The sequence below is a fragment of the Lepisosteus oculatus genome, chromosome 9, assembly GCF_040954835.1.
Source record: "Lepisosteus oculatus isolate fLepOcu1 chromosome 9, fLepOcu1.hap2, whole genome shotgun sequence".
Classification (NCBI taxonomy): Eukaryota; Metazoa; Chordata; class Actinopteri; order Semionotiformes; family Lepisosteidae; genus Lepisosteus; species Lepisosteus oculatus.
The window spans coordinates 231,187-253,714 of record NC_090704.1 but is presented as its reverse complement, the minus strand read 5'-3'; the positions used below and the strand labels follow the sequence as shown (position 1 = coordinate 253,714).

Genomic DNA, 22,528 nt, shown 5'->3' with positions numbered 1-22,528 from the left:
AGATCAGCATTACAATCTGATGAAAGCTCGCTGAAGAGGTGCTGGGGAGTAGAAGGAGTAAATGAGAGAGGGCACCCGAGGGCCAGGGTGCACGTCTGATCTTACCGAATCAGAAACCCTCAGCAGCAAAAAGACGTGACCTGAGATTCATCAAGAGGACCTTCCTTCCCCCCGGGCTTGTGTTTCATGATCCATCACAGCGGCATGAAATACCCACCAGCACCAGCTGCTTCACGGGGTGGAAATCAGACACGGCAGCCCTGGTTTTCATGTCCTGAAGGATTTCTTCTTTTCTGAGGATTTTGAAGGGATTCTCCTGCGTGACATCCTCATCAGCACGGCACTGAAACAGTTCTTGAGTTGCGCCGGTGAGGACAAGAGGGAAGATGTCCTCCGGTGGAACTTGAGAGGAAAAAAAATAGTGCTTTGGTAACACCTGTACAATGTGGCCACCAGTAAAAGACACTGTGACGTTGACACGCACTACAGTGGCCTTCTCTCATCTCACTGCCATCACTGGAAATGTAGGACAGTGCACATCAAACCACAGAGAAAAACAGGATGGCATTTAATTGGCATAAATAATGTATCTCTACTGGAGCCTTTCATACAGGTTCATGTAAAAAAGATAAAAGAATACTCTGGCTCCACATCAGCTACATCAATCTTAACATTAAAATCTTAAAATCTTAATATTGGAAAATGTGTAACTGCCAGTCACAGCGGTGCATCCTATTGACTACAAAAAAAATGTTTACCAATATATTTTGTCTCCCTTTTGTGTAATTACAGTCCCCGGTGTACTGCTGGCCTCTTTTAAGCACTGTAGCAAAAGAAAACTTAAACCCAGAAAACACTAATTATTTTCAGTGAGAACTTTCTAAGAGGGTGTACTAAAATCTTTCTCTAACAAGAAAAAATATACAGTAAATATCAAACCCATTCTTTCAACTCATAGCCTCTTCGAAAAAGAAAAGGTGTTGTTACAACATGCTTCCAAGTACTTCAAGCACTAGGCACTGAACTGGTGAACTGTTTTAAACTAGCAGTACATATACAGTACAGTAAACCATGACCAACTACCATTATGCCAAATTTGTTTACTAGTTTTTCACAGCTATTTTGGTGGAATAGAAGAGAAATGTTAGGTAACCTAAATACTTTTAAAGTTAAAGTTAAAGTACATTAAATAGGCGAAGAAGTGGTTACAGACAGGTCTTTAATTGGAGAGACATGAGGTGACTTCATTCATTATTATAGTTGCAACTATAAATATGTACACTTTGCATCTTGACCAGATACAATTGTATGTTGCTTGGGAAACAGCCATCTGCTGAATTAATACATATAATAGTAGGAACTACAGATTTGTGTGTTTTAAGTTTCAGAACATACGTTTCTAAGCAAACAACTCCAAATGAAACATAACTTTGCTGGTTTTATCAAGGCAACTTAGCTAGAGATGATTACGTAATAAGGCTTAAATTATATACTTTATGCTCCTGGTTTGTAACACATTGCCATAATAAGGGAATGAGACCATAAGCATGTTTTCAAAAGGCTGTTCATATACTTGAAAATTACACTAACAATGAAGAGATAAGAGTTGAATGAGTGCAGTATAATACCTTCCCAAGGATTCACCTGCAGGGCTGCAAATGTCTCATCAAAGCCCCTGCATTTCATTTTTGTTTAAAACCATCATTGAGAGTGTTTTGCATATATTGTGCCGTACTTTTCAGATCAGAAAAGGACTAGCTGTAGGGCCTCTTCGACACCAATAGCTTTGTGATGGCATTTTTAACACGATGCAGATGTAAGCACTTTTAGACAGGGGTAATATGATATGAGAACGGCATTCAACAAGGAGACAATTTGCCCTCTAGCTTCTTTTTTCTTTTGTATTCGGCACACATCCAGTGAACATTTGAAGTATATGTATTCATACAAATACATCATTAAAGCAAATGAAATGCAGCTAAGCAGGTATCTGTGTAATGCGCTGAATGGTTGGAAAAGCCTCTGAGTTGCGTGCAGACCATGAGATTCTTTCAGTGAAAACCAATAATTAAGACAGAACATTTTCACACGACTCATTGTGTTACAGCCTGTTTAAAAACAGAGTTCAGTTTATTGGATTTCTTGAGGATAAGTTTGGAATAGGATGTCAGAAGATAAAGTCTTTCATTTGGACTAGACGGAATTCTCAGTTTGAAGAACATGCCAGCTGCTGCATATTTTCACATGTGTTCATAATTCCGGTGTCAGAAGTCTAATCTTTGATGAATCGGCCAAACCAAAACTAAATAATATCCAATAAAAAATCCAGTAAGCATAACTTTTGCTGAAAAGGGAATAGTAATATCTATGTGTTCTCTTTTCTAACCCTAATGCCAATGTTAAATTCAATTTACTGCAGTTTTCTGTGTCATTCTATTGTTAATGTTGTGGTACTTTCATCATAGCTGACCTACCTGCCTGATAAATGCACTTGTTTACACTGCCACATCCTGTTCTATTTTTCTCTGTCTTTTATACAAGTTTGGTGCCACTCAATATCATTTTTACAGACAAGAATTTGTTCACAAAGAACGTATCAGGTGAAATAAATAATTATGCATATTATTTAAGGATCAATGAGGTAAAAATTAGCATGGTTTATGAACATTCTAATTTTCTCTATGCCATGTCTAATTGCTAATACCATGCTAGGCCTGTAAATGGCTTTAGACATCAAGGCATATTTGCCTTAGGAAATGTAAAAAATACACAAATAAATAAATAATTTGGAAATATCTTACCAGCACTCTCAACGTTTGAAGTAGAGTCGACTTTTTTACCTAAAATCAGCCAAAACAAAATAATTTTATTCAATACAGTGAAAATCCATTTTACGGAAACATTTCATTTTTTCAGGGCATTTTCCTTCTCATGGATATGAAAAATTAAATTTAGAATTTGGCCTGTTGCCTTTTAGAGGCTTATCCTATTTTATCAGATTAGAATATTATTGTAGTTAGTTTCTACAGTACATCATACTGAACAGAAAACACATCCATAGACTGTGATCCTTATTAGTTACTTAGTGTTCAATGCATCTGTGTATGATATTTTAAAAACCAAGGCTGGTGTGATGTATTCTGATACAATGAAAATAATTTAGAAAAGATGAAGAAGACATTTTTTTTACCTGTGTACCAATTTCATTCATTGTTTATTTTTTTTTTTAATAATTTTGTTCGCAAACTCAGCTGTGAAGATTTGGATAATTGCTCGGATGTGAATAAATTGCTGTCATGTTTCCAGTGATGAAGTGGCCAACTCAATATCACTGAATCATATATAAAGTTTGTGGCCCCAAAGTTTTATGCAATACTAGGAGGAAGGATGCAGTCACACGCAGTCACAGTTCATTAAAAAATGTTAGTGTTTTAGATCTATACTGAGCATCATAAATGTCTTTCAATCATTACTCATGTACTCTATGTTTATAGATAGAGTATAATTATTTTGTTATTTAGGATACACCTGAGTGACTTTGACCACATTGATCTGCGCCTGTGGCTGGTGGGCTGCCGGTTCAAATCCCGCGGCCGGCAGAGGAATCCTACTCTGTTGGACCCCTGAGCAAGACCCTTAACCCCAACTGCTCCAGGGACGCTGTATAAATGGCTGACCCTGTGCTCTGACCCCAAGCTTCTCTCCCTGTCTGTGTGTCTCATGGAGAGCAAGTTGGGTGATGTGAAAAGACAGATTCTTAGTACAAGTATATGGCCAATAAAGTGATCTTATGTTATAATGAAAATGTTGATTGGGAACAGACAATATAGCGGTTTAACCTGTTGAATGTCAAGCCTAGTGAAAACAAATTAGACCCTTTCAGTGTTTTAATATGTCCTACTTATTCTCTTTATCAATGAATCAAGGATGTTTTTAGACCAAGCCAATGGATGTCAGCAAGAACAGCACAGACATTTATAATTCTTATATTTATGAATAAAGTAATAATAGTAATTGCTGTGTACAGTGGATCAATTGATGGGTATGTCAAAATGTGATTGTCTGGGAAGGAGTATTTAGTTGCTGCACAACTTCACTTGTAGGGACAGATGGAAGTCTAACTGCATGACTCAACAGTGACCATATCCTGGAACCTCACTTGCTAACTTTCCTGTAGGATAATCCCAATGTGACAACATTGCAGCAGGATAAAACACATCGTCTTTTATCAGTTTTCTTGAAGGCAAGAGCATAACAGCTGTGACATGCTGTGGAAACTCTATTTAACAGACTTTGATCCCCACTTAACAGTTATGGATGGACTTGATGAGGATGTAGCATATATTATAGGGCTCAGAGACCAGTGAACACATATCCTGTGGGAAATGGGACAGAATCCAACAACATTGCATCTTCAAACAGGTGCAAAGCATATGTCACAGATACTATATACAACCTGTATTGTTTCGAACAATTAAAGCCTTCTAAACTGCTAAATGTATTACACATGACTTACTTAAAATACACTTTTATATTTTTTTGTAATGTAACATGCTTACCTGAACCAGGTTTTTGTTTTCCACTTGCTTTGTTGCTCACTATACTGGTGCTGCTCTTAGGCCTCTTTCCAGAGAGTTTGGAATTAGTCGAGGGGGTCTTAGTGCTTTTCTGATTCCCCTTATCAGCCATCTCTATCTGGAAATCCTGTTGCTGAGAGAACAACTGTGTGAAAACCACGCAGTGGCAGTAATGCATCTCACCAATACTTGTTTTTCATCTGATACTGTAGGGATGAATCGAGTCATCTACACATTGTCAACGTACTGTGAAGATCCAACATTCAGATTCAATTCTCCAAGATGTCTATATCAAAATGCTATGACAAATTTCTACATTTATTAAACCTTCTTGTGATATAACATCTCCAAGAAAAGCTGACTTAGATAACAAAAATACAATATATGAATATGTCTGCCTCTTTGCTTTTTATTTTTATATTTAAAAATCAGCTGTGCAGTTTATATGTGGGAATAACAGACTAGCTTGCTTAATTGTGTGGCTCAGTATTGAGATGTTAACCTGCATTTTTGGCAGTACTTTGTAAGTACGCAATGGCAAAATCATGGTTAAATTTGTCTATATTGGAAACACTGACACATTAAACAACAAACTTAACAAGAGTCATTTTATGGAGTCTTGAAACTGATTATTTGCCTAGCAAAAGAATTCATAAACTTGCAGTTTTCATCTTTTCATACTTTAAATCTTTCAGTAATTAAACTTTGAAGGAGCAATTAATATTTCTCATATACACAATATACACACTTAAGGCAAGACGTAAATAATTGATATGAAATGAACATAGAAAAGTTGTGATTGCACAAGTATTCAAACCATTTTCTGCGGCAAACCTAAACTAATTTAAGTTAACAAAGCCACACAATTAGTTGTATGGCCTCTGTCTGAGTTCAGTAACAGTTGTTCTTGTGATTTCAGAATAAAAACACCTTTCTCAGTGAAGTGTCAAGAAAAGGCCCAACCACAAAAACTAAGCAGTTTTCAAAACAAGTCAGGGATAACATCATTGAAAAGCACAGATCAGGAGAGGTCAGAACATCCCTGTGAGCGCGGTCTAGTCACTCATCAAGAAGTGGAGGGTGCATCTTACCACCCAGACACTGCCTAGATCGGGCTGTCCCGCCGAACTGAGCAGCTGGACAAGGAGGAAGCTGGTGAGGGACACCTCTGTATGGCCAAAGACAACTTTGAAAGAGTTTAATGGAGTTTAGACAGTTCAACAGCTGGGGAACATGTGCATCAGTTAACAACATCCCAGTCACTCCACAAACCTGTATGGCAGAGTAGAAACCCCATCTCATGTCCCGCATGGAGTTTTCAAAAAAGCACCAGACTGATCCTGCATAAAATGTATCAAGAGTTGTTGTGGTCAGATGAGACCAAACTGGAACCCTTTGGTCTCGATGCCAAGTGTTAGTTTTGGCACAGACCCAACGCAGCATAATCCCCAAGCAACTTGAGAAAGCTCACCTGCCAAGAAAAATGTGCATACTTTGCACCAGGTCAGTGGCTGTAAAAAGACTCGTGGGTGTAAGTGCTGCCAAAGTTTTTTTACATCAAATATTGAGTACATAGGTCTGAATACTTATGCAATCAACGTTTAAAATGTTTCTCTTACAGCCGGTAAAAGTTAGTTTAACAGCTCTGTGGATCGGCGCTTTGCTGTGATGTTGTCGTCTAATGCTGACCAAATGGCTCCACCAAGTGGAAAATACAGCAATAAAATAATCTGCGGTTCGCATAACACTGCATCGAGTTCAACAGTTGCATCTTGGAAATACACTCAATCGTGCTTAGCTTAGTGAATGGAAGGAAATCTATGCTTTTAGTGCTTACACTACAGATCAGCAGTCTTCAAATACCAGCTCTAAATAAAAGAGACCATGCATAGAACAAAAACCGACTACGTTTTACAAAGGCAAACAGTACTTTGCTAATGCGTTTAAAAGCAAAAGTCCGATAACGATTCATTGTTTAAACAAACATAACCAACCTCTCCTATGTCCCTTCACAGTGTTTTTCAGAAATTCCTGATGTCAGACTTTAATGAATCCGGATTTCTTCGCATTTCTGTGTTCACTTCTTTCGAACAGTTTCCGGCGTCAATGCGGTTGCCAGGGGAGACCAAGTCGTGCCGTTGATTGACAGCTGGCCCATCCTATTACTTACGAGGGCTGCTGAGGCTCCATACCGCCTTCATTGAAGGTGTGATTTTAATTTTAAAGGCAACTAAGAAGCTCCCACTGTTAAAAGTTTTCCTTACAGTATTAACACTATTTAAACGACAAAGGAAATCACTTTAAGATATGAAAATACCCAAAACAAATACGAAAATGGTGTTTACTTTTAGGTGTTTTATTGGGAATTAAAAAATGCAAAGCCATTATAATGAGGCAGCTACGCAGAATATTTAATAAATACGATCAGCATGGTAATAAAGATGCCCACGCATGTGTGTTACTCTGATTTAAAAACACACGCTTTGAGCCATTTGGCTATCAAAATATTTTTGGCAATAGTTATTTTTTTGCGTTTAACTGAGAACATTTATACAAAATGATCCAGAAAGCTGCAATTGCCTTGTCTGAAGATTATTCCGACCTCCTCCCTATATGACGTGCAAGTGGTTCAGTTGCTCCTGAACGGCCCCAGTACAAAAAAAACTCTCGTTTGATAGATATCTATTATTGCGGTGCCATTTATTGCCTGTGAATCTCTTACAGAAACACGGTGACTAAGGCAGAAAAGGGCTGTCCATTCAAGCACATGATGCTCTGCTAATGGTTACAATAGGAACCTCGGGATTTTACCTTCCATCCTTGGATCAGCTGTTCCTATGGGAAGGTGTCAATTGATGATAATTGCAGCAATCAGTCCACCAACTCATTAGAAGGTGCGTATCAGCTGGAGAGACCAGAGACCAGAGATCGAGCGAGCCTGAAGTCTGTTAATGGACTTCAGCGCGTTTCGCTTTGGAATAGAAACACCGTACTTTTAGTCGTTGACTTAAAAATGGAGTTGGTTTTCTACATTTGTCTTTACGCTTTTATGCTATTATTTCAGTACTGGTAATACTGGGTTAATTACTTAATATCTTAAGCGGCGTTTACGGGTTGTTCTTGCTGGTATGATGGCAGAAGGCGGGCGAGGTCCGGACTGTGAGATGCAGTTTGTTTTTCATTACTGCTCAGGTCAGAGCATAAAGTCAGGTAAGACACGGGATTTGTCCTCTTTGTTCCTTGTGTGTACCGGTGAGGTCAGAAAGGGTAATATAAATTAAGGAGGCTAATTGTAGCTCTCCTGAAGCGACTTTACTTTACTTTATTAGTTCAATAAAATAAAGAGCTCAGTTGTAATGCGAACTAGCAGATGTTAGGGTCCCAAGGACCAGGTCTGGGAATGCCTGCCTTATAATCTTACTGTTAAACCAGTGATCCTATAGTTTACTTCTAATTAGCACTTCCATAACCTTGCATGTGATGTAAGGCTATTACAACCCCTTTTTAGGGATGGATACTGCATTGGCAAATCAAGTGTTTCCCCCTATCTAGAGGGACTGTTGGAAGCATTTTGTTAAGCCTGTCACTAACGTACTGTAGTAATAGACCCTCTGATATAGAACATTAATGGCAGTGCTTGCAGGAATTGCCTTACCTGCAAATCAGTTGGGTATTAAAACCAACTTATTTTTAGCACAATTTTGTACAAGAGACAACTTTTAATTTCTTTTGTTAACTTGGAAGAAGACGTGGAGTAAAAGCATTTTGTTGAATGTAGTTATGTTTTTTTAAGTGATTTTTTTTTTTTCTCTCTAAGTGATGGAGAGCTATGAAAAATACTGCTGGTGATGGTGGATGAGATCTGCATGGCCTTTAAAAGGGACTAAATGAGAACTGTACTGCAAATTTGTTTTTATAAAACAGTATTTGAATTGCAGAATGAGGCTTAGACTACTTATTTTTTTAATTAACTAAACATAATTTAACAATGTTTAGTAATGGAAGTTGAGCTTTTTGAATTGAATAGGTCCAGTTCTCCTTTTGAAAATCATGCACCTGGAGCATGAGCATCTCTCCAGGTTCTGGGTTGACTACAGAATTGCTGTGCTTTTCAGAAATGGAGGATGTGGGGCTGTCTGCCAGTTACAGCTCAATCAATGACCAAAGCGGCAATTCATTTTGGGCTCAGAATGGAGAGGAACTTGACGCAGATGCTGTAGATAATTTCAGGAGGAAGCTCAAATATTTCTTCATGAACCCCTGTGAGAAATTCAAAGCTCGTGGACGAAAGCCGTGGAAGCTGATGTTGCAGATCCTTAAGATTGCTATTATTACCATCCAGGTAATTGTTTTTTTTTCCTCTTAAGGGACCACCTTAAATTAGTTTATTTTTGATGGTCTTCAGGAGTGAAGAAGGACAAATGTATAGTATATCTCATTCTTACTAAGCTAAAGATCTGCTTGCAATTGAAAGCCATTTGTTCGAATTAAATTTGAATTTCATATGAGTCCAAAGAGTGTGGAGCAGTTCTCATATTAAGAACTGGTACAGCTAGTTTAACTTGTCTAGAGTTTGTGTGGAACATCTCGGGGTTGTATTTTATTGGGTTCAATAAACACGCAAGTAAGTGAGCAGTCTGCTTAACCTGTACAGTGGTTCCCAGTTCTTGTTCTGGGGTACAAGTGTCTGCTGTTCTTTGTTGAAGCTGGGCTCTTGCTGTTTGACAGTCTTGAGTTTTTTTTTTTTCTTCATTCACTCCTTGATTTCAAAATAAACCCCTGAAGTGTAGTTCCTAAAACTTCAGGACATGGCACTTTATACATTCTCTCCTCAACATGGTAATTAGGAACTTGCTCCCCAATTTCTGAATGAACAGTGTCGGACACTCGCACAGTAAGTCAGTGTTTTTCCTTCCGTTTAAATCAGATTTTTTAATTTTTTTTTTTTAGACGCACACCTGAATGAGGCCACTACCGCAACTCGCTAATTAGCACAGGGTTCAATACAATTAAAAATATTAATCAGCTTTTTAAGAGCTCATAGCAGATTTAAATGGGGCTTAAACAGAAAATTGAAATAAGTAAGCCTGTGAATAAGAACGTGCCAGGAGCAAAACGCAGATGGTACTCTGGGATTGATAACATTATTAATACATACAAATCTATCCCTTCTATTCATTAATTTGCTCTCTTTCAACATTTTGCCTTTCCCATTCTTTGAATATCTTACAACTGCATATATTTGTTTTAACATTTAGTACAGTAGATATTACAATATTTTGTTATTATTAATCTATTATCATTTTGTAGTTGGTGTCTTTTGGATTGAGCAACCAGATGGTAGTTGCATTTAAAGAAGAGAACCTGATGGCTTTTAAGCATCTCTTTTTGAAAGGATACAGTGACCGACCAGATGAGACCTATGCAGTCTATACACAAAGTGAAGTGTATGATCACATCTATTTTGCAGTTAATCAGGTGAGTGCTAAATTTCAGTGCTTATGTTACCCTCTTCTGCTGCCGTCACCAATACCAGACATTGGATCAAAATATGAAAGTTCTTAAGTTCTTCCAAGAGTTCTTGATCTGCTACTCATATATTGAGCCCCTTAAATTCTAAGTACAATAAGGTTACACTTTCAATAGTGATAAAATGCAGTCTCTGGATTCCTTATATATACCAAATGTTTCCCAATCCGCTTTAGTAGATCTTCATTAACTTCCATCAGAGTGCTGCTCTAGACGTGGCTGTTTCAGCTTTCCTCCTGGTTTGTGTTGTCTGGTGTCCTTAAACAGTTGACGTGAATCATGAATCTGTCATCTGTTAGTGGAGTGCTGGGCTTAAGTCATGTGGTTGGAAACTACTCTGCTTACTGTACAATCTGTGCTTGCTGTTTTTTTTTTTTAAACACAGATGGGTGGACTTATTTCCTGTAAATTTGACTTCCCCTCTGCTGTGGTATGGAAGTAATTGAAAAGAATGTGATGACAAAAAAGAGTGGGTTTTAGGTTTAAAGCTCCATAACATTAGATCTAACTGATTCAGTGAGTATCCACTTGGACAATTGCTTACAGTGTCTTTTTAGATGAATACATTATGGAAGCAGCATTGTCTGTGGAACTGTAGAGAAGTTTTGGCAGTATTTTTTTTTTCTTCAGCACTCCAGGCATGCCTCTATTGGTGTCCATGCTTCTTTTTATCCAATTTAATTGCGTTTATTTCAGTGAGTAATCATCATTATTCCCAGAAGGATTCAAGATATGCAGTAACCTTGATAGAACTTCATATTTCATTTTCCAAAGCATTCTTATTGAACCACAATTTCTGTGCCAGTATGTTGAAAGGAATATAATCATACACCACCTAGATTAAACTGAAAATAATTGTGAGCAATAGAGGGGAAGCTGTAATGAACTACAAAGCAGTTCATAATGGGAATTACAAGGCAATGTTAAAGAACACCCTTCTCCGTGCTGTTGAGAACTCCATGTGCTGCATAATTATCTATCTTCCAAAATATTGGTACATTTAAAATTGTGGTTCTATAAGAATTCTAGAAGTTTCTAAAAACCATTCCAAAGGTTGAGTTGTGGATTTGTGGTCTGTTAGGAGTGTGCTTTGGACTGGGCAAAGTCCACCTGTGGCAAAAATGGTTAGAGAGCTTTTCAACTCCACACTTTTTAAAATAAGTTGACCAAATGTCTTCATTTACTTAAAAGACTAAATACTTCATGTTGAAATGTAGGTGAACTTTGGTGCTTTTATATAGATGACCTCTTATACATTTAAAAAACAATTATCTGCTTTTTGGAACTCTTAATGTTAATGATTACTGAGTTTTATTGGTTGGTGGAATTCACACAAACTCCTACAGTATACAGTATACTGGAAATATCTGCTGGAATGCTGCATTTGACTGTAAATCTAGTCTTGCTTTGGCTAGAAAATGAAAGAAAAACATGTTGGAACTTAATTAGAATGCATCAGCTTTGAGGTTACAAACAATGGAAAAACTACATTTCAGCTTATAAGAGGCTGTAAAGGTGTTTTTCCAGAGGGCTTATAGATTGAAAGACAATTAAACTATAATTTTCTAGAAATTGTAGAATTGGCATTTACAATTTGATTTACAATTTTTCTTTAGAGACACTGCAACTTCATTTATTCAGTTCACTTTTTGTTCAGAGAGGAGATACTTGAGAAATAAAGTCTAACAGCTGTATGAATTAGTTTAAAAAAGTTATATGAAGATTTTAAATTGTCATTCATTACTGTATTTACTTGGATTGTTTGTTTTGCTACAATGGAGGAATTTATAGATTTAATCATACCACTGACATTGCATTGGCTATGTTCTAATTCTCTCCTTCCTGCAACAAAACCTGAGAGGTTATGCGCGACGAGTTGTATCGTTGTAAAGTATTTGTATCCTTGTGACGCCTGGCCTTCTTTCTTTGTGTAGTACCTGAATCTCCACAACCTCACTGTTGGGAATCACGCTTATGAAAAGCTTGAAGATGTCTATACACCCCTGTCTGTCTGCCAGGCCTTCTATAAGAATGGCAGTATCTATCCTGGAAATGAGACATTTGATATTGACCCCCAGATTGAGACAGGTATTTAAAAATTGGACTTTGAACCCATACATGTGTGCATCTAAGGCATTAAGCTTTGCTGTCATTGCTGGAAACCCAGCAATAGTTGTTGGTTGGGGAGGGGGATGTTGCTTGGTGATTCTTGTGACCACAAAAACGCAAAGCGGAACAAATGGTAAAATGTCTGGTGGATTGGCTGTTATTTCACAAACCTACAGTGTGTATACATTTTTTTTTTTTCCAAACATGGTTTGAGAAGCATAAATACTTAAGGGAATGACTTTCTTTTCTGTCCCAGCATGCATTGAAATATACCCATTGCAGCCTCTGGGAATCGGAACACTTCCTTCTGCCTTTACTCTGGATTTCAAAAGGTGACTTTTTAAATATTAGTTGATTAAGGCCACCTGCCAAGCTAAAAGAACAATGTATTTTTATGGGATTGGTAATGGGACTACTAATTTCTCTTTTTTTGAAAGAGAACGGTTAGCAGTTAGTTAAGTGGTACTACAGTTTATGATAATGTAAGTAGTGACTCCTAGAGATCTGTGGTGGTGATTGTTGAAAATGTCTCATGTGTCCTCTAGGCTGCTGTCTGTACATATTAACTTCACACTGAAGGCAATTAACCTTCAGACAGTGCGGCTTCATGAGCTTCCTGACTGTTATGACTTCACCGTCACAGTAAGTCACATGGAGACATGACTCCCTCATCTGCATGCGACTGGGTGTGACGAGTCATTCTGTTATTAATGGCTGTATACAAAGGAAACCACAAACTGCAAGTGGTGACTAAGAAGTTATTAGTACTGAGAGGTCTGAGATTACCTATATTTTTTTTCATTGAGGAACAAAACTAATATGCGACTTATAAAATAAGAATGAAATGTCTGTCACTCATAGCTGAGATAACGGAAACTATAAGGGGATAAAAGCACAGTCTCCTAAAAAAATATTCCTCTTGTCAGATCTTTTCTACTAAAATGAAAGTATGCAATTTCTGAAAATCTGCTCATCAATACACATTTTTCGAAGCCTTCCTCTTGGGGAATGTTTGTAAACAACATACCATGATTATGTAAGAACTTTTTTTGTCACCTTATTCTCAAGTAATTTAAATGAGTTTTGATGGTGAAATGTTTTATGCAGAAGATTTGAATCAATAGGAGGTTTTGGCCAGTAGGTGGCTTTGTGACTATTAATGCTTATTTTTAAGTGCCGACCAAGATACTGTATAACTACTGTGCATTGTCCCTTTTAACATGTTGGAAATTATTTTACAGATTACATTCAACAACAAAGCTCACAGCGGCAAAATTAAAATTACACTGGACAACGATGTTGACATTAATGAATGCAGAGGCTGGAATATCACAGGGGCTTGTATGTACTCTGGATCTATCCATACCCATTTAATTCTTATTTTTGAGGTGCCAGAGATGTCTGTGAGCAGAGATCTGGGCAATGTTAAAAATAATTCTAGATTCAGTGGTACATAAATTGAAGTCATTCAGAAGCCAGGGGACTGAAACCCAAGTCATGTCTGCAGACAGGGCTGCTCTTAGCAGTAACTGGACCAGTTTCCATTGTCACAGGGAAGTATCCTTGACCCTTCTGCTCCATAGCATAGTGGGACTGTGAACAAATGTCAACTTGAAAGAATGAATAGACTCAAATGAAAGAGGCAAGGTGCCACATGCATGTTGATGCTATCTGCAATGTTTTTTAACCTAGCATGGGAGATGTCAGAGATCAGTTGTTCCTGATTCTCTGTATTATTTTCATAAATATAATCGTTTAGCAGGCTTCTGTGCTGTTTTTTTCTAGTATTTCAGCACCATTCATGTTTGTGGGGAAAGGTCTTGACACATGTAGAACAACCATGTAGTTACTCTCAAGATGATTGAAATTGCAGTCTCCTTGTGTTTGTCAGGTGTTACACAAGCCCCTGATGGAATCATTCAGAATTTTTTTTTTCATTCACAGCTCCAAGGAATATCCATTATCTGCTGGCTTTTGATTCATTCATCATCCTGGCATGTGCGGCATCCTTTATTCTTTGTATGCGATCAGTCATCAATGGAATAAATCTGCAGTTGGTAAGTCAAGTTATAGTTTCGGCTGATAATACAATAGAGTAATCTGCAAAATGTGCACATCCATAGTTACAGTTGAAGTATGTTTCTATGCACTGTTTATGTAAGGAATGAAAGACGGCACTCTCAATAGCCATGTTTCTACCTCCTAGTCAAATTGATCTCCATGTTTAAATGCAATAGAGCTTGAAGAATTAAAAAACAAAACAGAATAAGCCAAGAATTGTCAGGAAGTCAAAGTGGCTGCAGAAAGACTAGATGGATCAGATAATGCAGTTATTGTCTCATCTGGAAGGAGATATCTTGGATATACCAGCAAATACTGCTACTTCTTCACTTTAGGAAAATTTAGAGTGCAAATGTCCAGATACCTGGCCTGTCTGGACAAAGTGTTTTTGTTCTGCTGTGAGCACATGCATGCAGGAATGTACCTAAATTAAAATATATAAGAGTTTTTTTATTTTGCCATCCTTGAACTTTTTGCAGTATTGTGCTTGAATATTATGTTGTCAGCTTATAAATCTGCACCCACTTTTCATCTGCCTCTGTCTCTACCTGCTCTGGGGTAATTTATTTGTAATGCATTCTCAATTCAAGTGAGATAATGATATGAATTTAACACATTAATTGGTAATGTTTGATACCTTTTGTATTTCAGGAATATGCAGTCTTTTTTCTTACCAGGTACAATAAGAAAGTGCCCTGGTCAGAACGTATGGAGTTTGTGAATGGTTGGTACATTCTCATCATTGTCAGTGACACACTGACAATCATTGGCTCCATCCTGAAAATTGAAATACAGACAAAGGTTAGTTGGAGATTGAATAAATTAATATTTCCCGGCAATGGATTTCACATCAAATACTAAGTAAATGTACAATGTATATACAGCAAGCATCAAAAGAAATATAGCCTTCTATTTCTGCATGTATGTTTTTAGAACAATAAATGTATATGGAGTTTGGATATTGATTAAACATTTCTTGCTTTCCTTTGGTTAATGGATCACTCTAGACTGTCTGTGATGCATTCAAGTGGCTTTGACTGTCATTGCTGATTGCACTAAATCGCCTCATTAGTGACAGAGTAGATCGAAGTGATGAATTTCAAGCCTGGAACAAAATCACGAAAGAAAGTAACAAATGGTAAATATTGATTAAGCAAACAAACCATGTTATTGCGGTGATGGTGCAACACCTCAGGTGGACTTGAAAACAGTGGAGTGAAGTCCTCGTAGTGATGAATCAACACTTTTTTTTTTTTGGTAGACCACCATCATGAATGTCGGTGTGTTCCATGTGTTTTGATAAGACTGTAAGTGTATACAATGAACCAATTAATGGCAGAACTGCAACTTTAGTGGATGACCGTTACCTGACCACACAGTGCAACATTTATCAAGTTATTGGATCTGACTTCCTGTCCGTGCTATGGGCTCATCCTGTCTTATGAAACTTAAACTAATTTTTACTGATTTTATTGCACAACAAGAATATTTGTGCCATGGATGCCCTTCTCGCCAGACTGGAGCCCCATTGAACATTTGTGAGATGGGTTGGGACAACGTGGCATCTAGGGGTCAAATCAGTGAACAGTTACTTTTAGGCTCTAGCAGTGGAATAGGAAAGTATCCCATGACTGCTCTTTTGAAACCTGATGGGGGGCCCAATGTTGATCGACCTTGTTAATGATCAAATTTCATCATGCTGTTTAAAGTCTGTGCCATATTTTTTCAATAAAATGCCAGTGCACTTGCTGCAAAAGTGTCATTTTCCTGAAAATGTTTGTGGTTATGAGTGAAATAACGGATTAAGCATCAAAAGTAATATTTTTATAGGCATGCACTGTAACTGTGACTTATTGTCCTTTTTGCTACTTTATTTATTCTATTGATTGCATGCAAATGCCCTTATCCAGTGCAAGTATTAATAAAATGTACAGGTGCCGGCAGCAATTGGTGGCCAAGATTGCGTATCCATATTCATAGACAATCACATTTTGATGAGAAATATATACGGCTTCCTATACATGTCCCAAATGCCCATGACTAACACCCTCTATGCTAGCTGTTATTCCCCTTAAGGTGAGATCAAAGGTCACATTTTTTTTTTAGAGGTAGAATCGGTTCCCTATGTGTGGGGGCAGCCATGACTGTATATGCACTGTACAGTATAAGGAGAAATGATCCAAGTTTGAATATGACCTTTAGGAAAGGTTTAAGGTCACAGGAAAGTACATCTTCTGATATAACACAACTTCCTATGTGTGCTCTCTCATAGCCAATTGACCCCATGTGTAGCTTTTTACTTTTATGGCCTTTTTAAAAAAGGTTTAGCATTTATGTGCTAGGTAATATGTTACCGAGCCATAGGTTTCTGTTCCATTGTAACCATACCCCTACCCACACTAAATATGGAGTTAGAAGCTTTTATTATATCAGCTATATAAGATCTTTGAGCCATCTCTCTATGCAATAATGTGATCATGATTTATTCAGTTCACAATAATTCCCATAGTCTGTTACTCTTTAACTGGTTACAGACATCAATGCTATATAGAGAGAGTGATTGCTGTGTCAGTGTACAAGCTATAAAGAAACAAATAGAAGCAAGCTCATAACATCCTATAAGTCAACTATAGTTATGGTGCAAGATATGTGTTCTTATTCTTAAGGATGGTCTGATTTGATTGTGCTCCTGGGAGCCATTTTTAAAAAATAAATTTAGAATTGCACAATTGGAGAAGAGGTATGACCATAACCACTACAAGGGTCTGGGAAGGTACAGGGGTCACTGTGTCAGCAGGAGCCTTGAGAACATGGCCATCTAATTCCAGCCTACACTCTGCCACACCTCAACACTTATGCACCCCCTCATGGGAAGCCTTTGCCCCTTGCGGAGCTTAGTCTGTGCGGAGGTGAGCATCTTTACTCGGAGAGACCGTTAGGACCCCTGGGCTGTTTTCTTAATGTAAAAATTGTTTGGAACAAATTTTGAGAGGGATCATGTCATATTCCACATACACGGTTTCATTTCAATCCCACAAGCATGTTCAGAGAATATGTTGTCTGAATATTTGTTGAGAAGCCTAGTAGGGTGTAACCAATCAACCTGTTCTGCACAAGTCTAAATCTCGATTGAGGGAACGCTTTGTGTAGAGCTCCAGATCTCTCACTTATCAAAGTGAGAAACTCTTGAATCCTTCTATATGGGAACTGTGCTGCATGAAAAGTCATTTCCACCTTCATATGAGCTTTGTGACTGAATGTGAGCAATAGAAAATATGCACTCTTTGATCAGCATAGAACAGCCATGTTTATTGAGATAGGTCACATTATTAATATTGATAACAAGATACTACTTTGTTTAGTAAATTTTGCTTAGTTTGGCCTAGTAGTTTCAGAAGAGAAATTCATTATTTTTGCCAAATCCAGTTTTGCAGACAAACAGTGACCCGTTATCTTATGAATGTCATTTTACAATGAACATGGATTAAGATGACTCCACATGATTTAGACCTCTGATATTTAGTTTGAAAGCAAATTCTGTATTAAAATTTTAGTTTTTGCCAAAACAGCGGGGCCTGCCAAGTTAACTTTCACTCTGGTGATTTATACAAGACCAAGTTTTTGGCTCTTGGTTTGGATTTGAAAATCCAAATAATGACAAAAGCTTCAGCACCCATTATCTCTTGTAGAAAAACAAAATCCTTATGTATCAAGGTCTGATCCTATCAGTACTGTGGTCAAGTATTTTTTTTTTTCAGTCAAATTCACTGAATTTGTCTGAGCACAGTGCATTACACTCTCCTTACAATGGCTTGGGAATTATTTAATAGACATAGGCACTTGTAGCTCATATGTTTGTATCCAGTCTGTCCTGTTAGATTCTGATTTTGTTCTGTATTCTCAGTTATGGCCCTAGGATGTTTTGGGCATGATGGTGCATTTGAAGTATTGAAGAGTTTTACTTTGTTTATTAGGCATGTTCTATTCAGAAGTGTGGAGTAACATTAACAAGATTTAAGATGTCTAAAGCATAATCAACTTTTCTTTTTCTCATGTCATAGATATAGAGAAAAGGGCAGGTCTCTTTATGTGTAATCTGAAAATGGGGCATAATTTTTTTACCTTTTCTTTTAGAATTTAACAAGTTATGACATCTGCAGCATTTTATTGGGAACCTCTACAATGCTCGTTTGGATTGGAGTTATTCGCTACTTGGGCTTCTTTCAAAAGTACAATGTAAGTATCAATCCAAATGATGTTGTATTTAGATTCCTTTATAGGCTTTAATAAGTTGAGTCCAGGGATTTCATTTTCTTCATTTTTTCGTTTTATACATAATTATTTCTGGACTGCCTCTGTTACGTTAGAGTAGTCATGAACAGTTCCTGTAGTATATACTTTAACGAAGATTATTACGCTCGACCAGTTAATCATGTCATATATGATACCACTCTCCTCTGAAATCTAGATAATGGACCTAGTCTTTTGGCATAGAGGAGATACCTGCTATTCTCAAGGTGTGGTGTTGTGTGTGCTTGGAGCCCATGAGTGACTGGCACTGAATTTTGGTGGATGCAGAACAGATGCACTCATCATGTATTGTGGAACGAATGTTTGGTTTAACCTAACTTATTAGGTTACTACAGTAGGTCTTCAAGGTTTCTGACACTGTGGCCCTTGAGGCATCCGTTCCTGTACCAGAGAATTAAGGTTTTGATTCCAGTGTTACTGCTTTGTTTTATTTTGACAGATTTTGATATTAACCCTAAGGGCAGCCTTTCCAAATGTAATTCGGTTCTGCTGCTGTGCGGCGATGATCTACCTTGGGTACTGCTTCTGTGGATGGATTGTATTGGGACCTTACCATAACAAAGTAAGCATTTCTTTGGAATGCATAAAGAGAGGAGGAGAGCAGCATCTTATTTCATACTTAATTTGTTTTTGGAAGGAAATGCAAATAAGAATTAATCAATTAATGATGATGTTTGCAGTATGTTAATGACTTTGTGTTCCAGTTCAGAACCTTAAACACTGTGACCGAATGCCTGTTCTCCCTCATCAATGGAGATGACATGTTCCCAACATTCAGTGACATGCAGCAGAAGAGTTACCTGGTGTGGCTGTTCAGCCGAGTCTACCTGTACTCCTTCATCTCCCTCTTCATCTACATGGTACTCAGCCTCTTCATCGCCCTCATCACTGATACCTATGAAACTATTAAGGTAGGTTAACAACTCATGCATAAAATTAAATGTCCTCGATGTCCACTTTTTTTTTCAACTAAGGACCCTAAAATCTTTATTAAATAAAAAATTTGAGGAGCATTTCTTGTTTCCTTTGAAGTTGTGGTTAGTAAGTCGGTTGCTTAAAAATATTTTATGAGATTTCAACTTTTGTTTTTCAAGCAACACCAACGAGATGGATTCCCAGAATCCAAGCTGCAAGAATTCATAGCAGAATGCAAAGACTTGCCTGCTTCTGGGAGATACAGGATAGAGGAAGACAAACTGTCATGCTTCTCAAGCTGCTGGTCACGGTGAGTTCTGCTGTCAGAGCAGAACATTTCCTCTTGACACAAAGAACCTTTTTTGTAGGTAATGAAAACTGTAGTTAACTTTACATGAAATAATGAACTGAAACTCAGCCTGACTCTGCACTGCATATCTGAATAAAGAACAGTACACACATCTGGACTACGAAGTACATGGCTCAGAGAGATTTTATTGGCCTCATTATTGCCAATTATGTGTTAAGATTTCTGTAGAGCTGAACTTTGATTAAACAGTATATTGTTCTGAGTTCTGCACAAAGTCACAGTTATTCAGTAATGAAAGTTAGTCTCTTTCTGTGACTACATCTTCATCACAAGACAGTTGTGAATAACTTCCTCTTTTATTATGCATCTATCGTAACTGTCACGGCACGATTTCCAGAGAGCTTGGTTTGAAAGAGCTACAATTAAATTCCCTCTTGTGCACAATGACCTGGCACACACAATGCTGGGCTCATGAAATAGGTGATTTATTCATTCCACAGGATACAAGGAACACGGGCTTTTCTTTAACCGATACAAAGGCTTCTGCAGCTTAGAAACAGTCCCAGCAACCAAAGGTCCAGGCAGAGGTCTAAACAAATTTCAAGATGGCAGACTAAGCTGAATCTCCCTAAATCTTTCTCCTGTATTTTCTTAAAAGCTGGCAAACTGAATGTATAGACAGGTTCAACGAAATGTTTGCATTTACATTGTAGTTATAACTTACATACCGTATGTTCAATGCACAAATTGTTATTGGTTTCAATCCACTACCCTTCTCTAAGAAAATAACTTTAAAATAAACTTCTCTGTATTTTTTACTTGTGTGCAGTTCATCATATTACATATTACACTGTTGATCTGAAGAAGTCCATTGGGTTGCTTTTGTCAATGCTTTGTGGGGTTTTAAATACTTAAATCAGGTTGACTTCTTTTGTGTTTAGCACTAAAAAGATCTTTCCCACATTATATTTGGATCTATATTACCTGAAAATAACACGCCGCAGTTGTCGTTGTTAAATGTTGCTTGCCAAGATGGGCTGTGGTCAGAATACGGATCCCTGTAATACTTCACTAAAGATCAATTTGAGCATTCACCCCTTACCTGTACTCTTTTCTATCCACTATTCAAACTAAAAACATACATGTCCTGTTCTTATGCATATATAGGAGTATAGTGTGTAGAACACCATCAGGATCTTGTGAGTTGTTTATCTCAAGTGCAACCATTACCTGTAACACTTCTGCTTTTTCTATGCAAACACTGTTTACATTGTTCAGCTTGAGGCATGTTGTCACCTTCTTCCTTGGTAAACATCTAGGTAAATATTTAGTACGTTAGGCTAAAACCATTATTTTTGTAATTCTTTAATTACATGATCTGTCTCGCATGATCTGAGACCACGATCCTCGTCTGCACGTACAGTAGGAGCCCTAACCACAATTTCACACTACTAAAATATTTAATCATTTGAAAGTCTTATGTCTGACACTTTCTCTCATTATTTTAGTGTTGGTGTAGCACAGGAAAAAATATATTATCCATTGCAATATTCTTTTCTTTTACCTTTCATATATTCTGTTTCACTTGTACGTCAAGTACATTATTTCTTCTGCACACATTTACTGTTCCTAACATCAGTAATGGCCTGAGTCAATCATTAACACTAGTTGTAAGAATTATTTGTATACCTATTTATAAATGTTCAACAGGAAAATTACAAAACTCGCATAACTGTTTTTCCTTGTCTACCACAGTGGTTCTCTATTAAATTAGCCCTTCTCTATACAGCAGATGCTTCTATTTCCACAATTCTCTATAATGTCTATCTCGGAAATTAAATTAATTTATATTTAAAACACTTGGCTTTTTGTGATGTTTTGTTCAATATTTTAATTCCAGGTTCGATGATTCGGAGGGGAGACTGGACTGCTAGCTGTGTACTGCTCAAGAGATCACTGCACTTTCATCTGACACTACACGAAAAGTCCATTAATAATGGAATTATAAAAGACTAACTGAATTGTTAATTGTCGGTGCAGACTTCTTCTATTGTTGATGTTAAACATAGAATAAATAGAATAACAATCACTTAATGGTATAGATTGTAACACAACAGATCATCTTTTGTATTTCATGGTATGGCTGTTATACAACAATCGATGTTTGATAAAAACAAATTGTTGCTACTATCCAAGGCATTAATGAAGTCTGGGGAAAAAAGTTAAAAGTAGAGTAAAACTGAATACACTAGCAATGACTGACTTATGTAGAACAGCCATTTTCAGCAGGAATGGATTCAAATGCTTGTGGTTTAGGCAATTAAAAGAATTCAATTTAGAAATTGATACTGTATAAGAAATCTGTATATAAACACTGAGGAAAATAAAACGAAAAGGAAAATAAAAAGTAAAGCAGGCAAATATGTATGGTGCATTTGCAAAAAAATTATCAACATTTAAAGGTTTATCATTCTGGGGAAAGATTTATTTTGGTTTCATCTGTAGAATCCCTACTCACTTTTAATAACTTATTGATAAAGGGCCTTTCCAAACCCAGGGATGCTATATATCATGAATAAAGAAAAATACAAAAAAGACCAATAAAAGTACAGTAAGTGAAGAAAAAAACAGGTATTTACAGATTGACTTAAGGCAATAAACCACAGATGTTGGTAAAAAGGTAAGTTTAGATTTGAAGAGAGTCAGAGAAGGCGTC

The 22,528-nt window shown here is 37.2% G+C and overlaps 2 protein-coding genes across 6 annotated transcripts in view; one reads left to right on the top strand and one right to left on the bottom strand.

Annotated features, from left to right (window-relative positions):
• dnai3 (dynein axonemal intermediate chain 3) overlaps positions 1 to 6,712 on the bottom strand; it is a 29,434-nt gene extending 22,722 nt beyond the window's left edge. For 3 of the 4 annotated variants that reach the window (XM_015355120.2, XM_015355121.2, XM_015355124.2), the window contains exons 1-5: positions 6,572 to 6,712; positions 5,850 to 5,917; positions 4,560 to 4,710; positions 2,802 to 2,840; positions 218 to 402 (exon numbers count right to left, since the gene is read on the bottom strand). In XM_015355120.2, the coding sequence (XP_015210606.2) occupies positions 218 to 402; positions 2,802 to 2,840; positions 4,560 to 4,710; positions 5,850 to 5,888 (414 nt within the window). In that variant the 5' untranslated portion in view covers positions 5,889 to 5,917; positions 6,572 to 6,712. The remainder of the gene's footprint in view (positions 1 to 217; positions 403 to 2,801; positions 2,841 to 4,559; positions 4,711 to 5,849; positions 5,918 to 6,571) is intronic. The other variant, XM_015355122.2, reaches the window with a different exon arrangement.
• A 647-nt stretch (positions 6,713 to 7,359) lies between these two features.
• mcoln3b (mucolipin TRP cation channel 3b) lies at positions 7,360 to 21,901 on the top strand. Of its 2 annotated transcripts, none has more exons than XM_015355125.2 (14): positions 7,360 to 7,471; positions 8,693 to 8,919; positions 9,888 to 10,055; positions 12,041 to 12,194; positions 12,472 to 12,547; positions 12,761 to 12,857; positions 13,457 to 13,556; positions 14,160 to 14,272; positions 14,928 to 15,077; positions 18,411 to 18,512; positions 19,027 to 19,149; positions 19,292 to 19,498; positions 19,682 to 19,812; positions 21,713 to 21,901. In XM_015355125.2, the coding sequence occupies exons 2-14, from the start codon at positions 8,695 to 8,697 to the stop codon at positions 21,744 to 21,746; spliced, it is 1,680 nt and encodes a 559-aa protein (XP_015210611.2). In that variant the 5' UTR covers positions 7,360 to 7,471; positions 8,693 to 8,694; the 3' UTR covers positions 21,747 to 21,901. The 2 variants fall into 2 exon arrangements, with proteins under 2 accessions (XP_015210611.2, XP_006634884.3); XM_006634821.3 differs by lacking the exon at positions 7,360 to 7,471 and adding an exon at positions 7,488 to 7,787.
• The last annotated feature ends 627 nt before the right edge of the window (positions 21,902 to 22,528 follow it).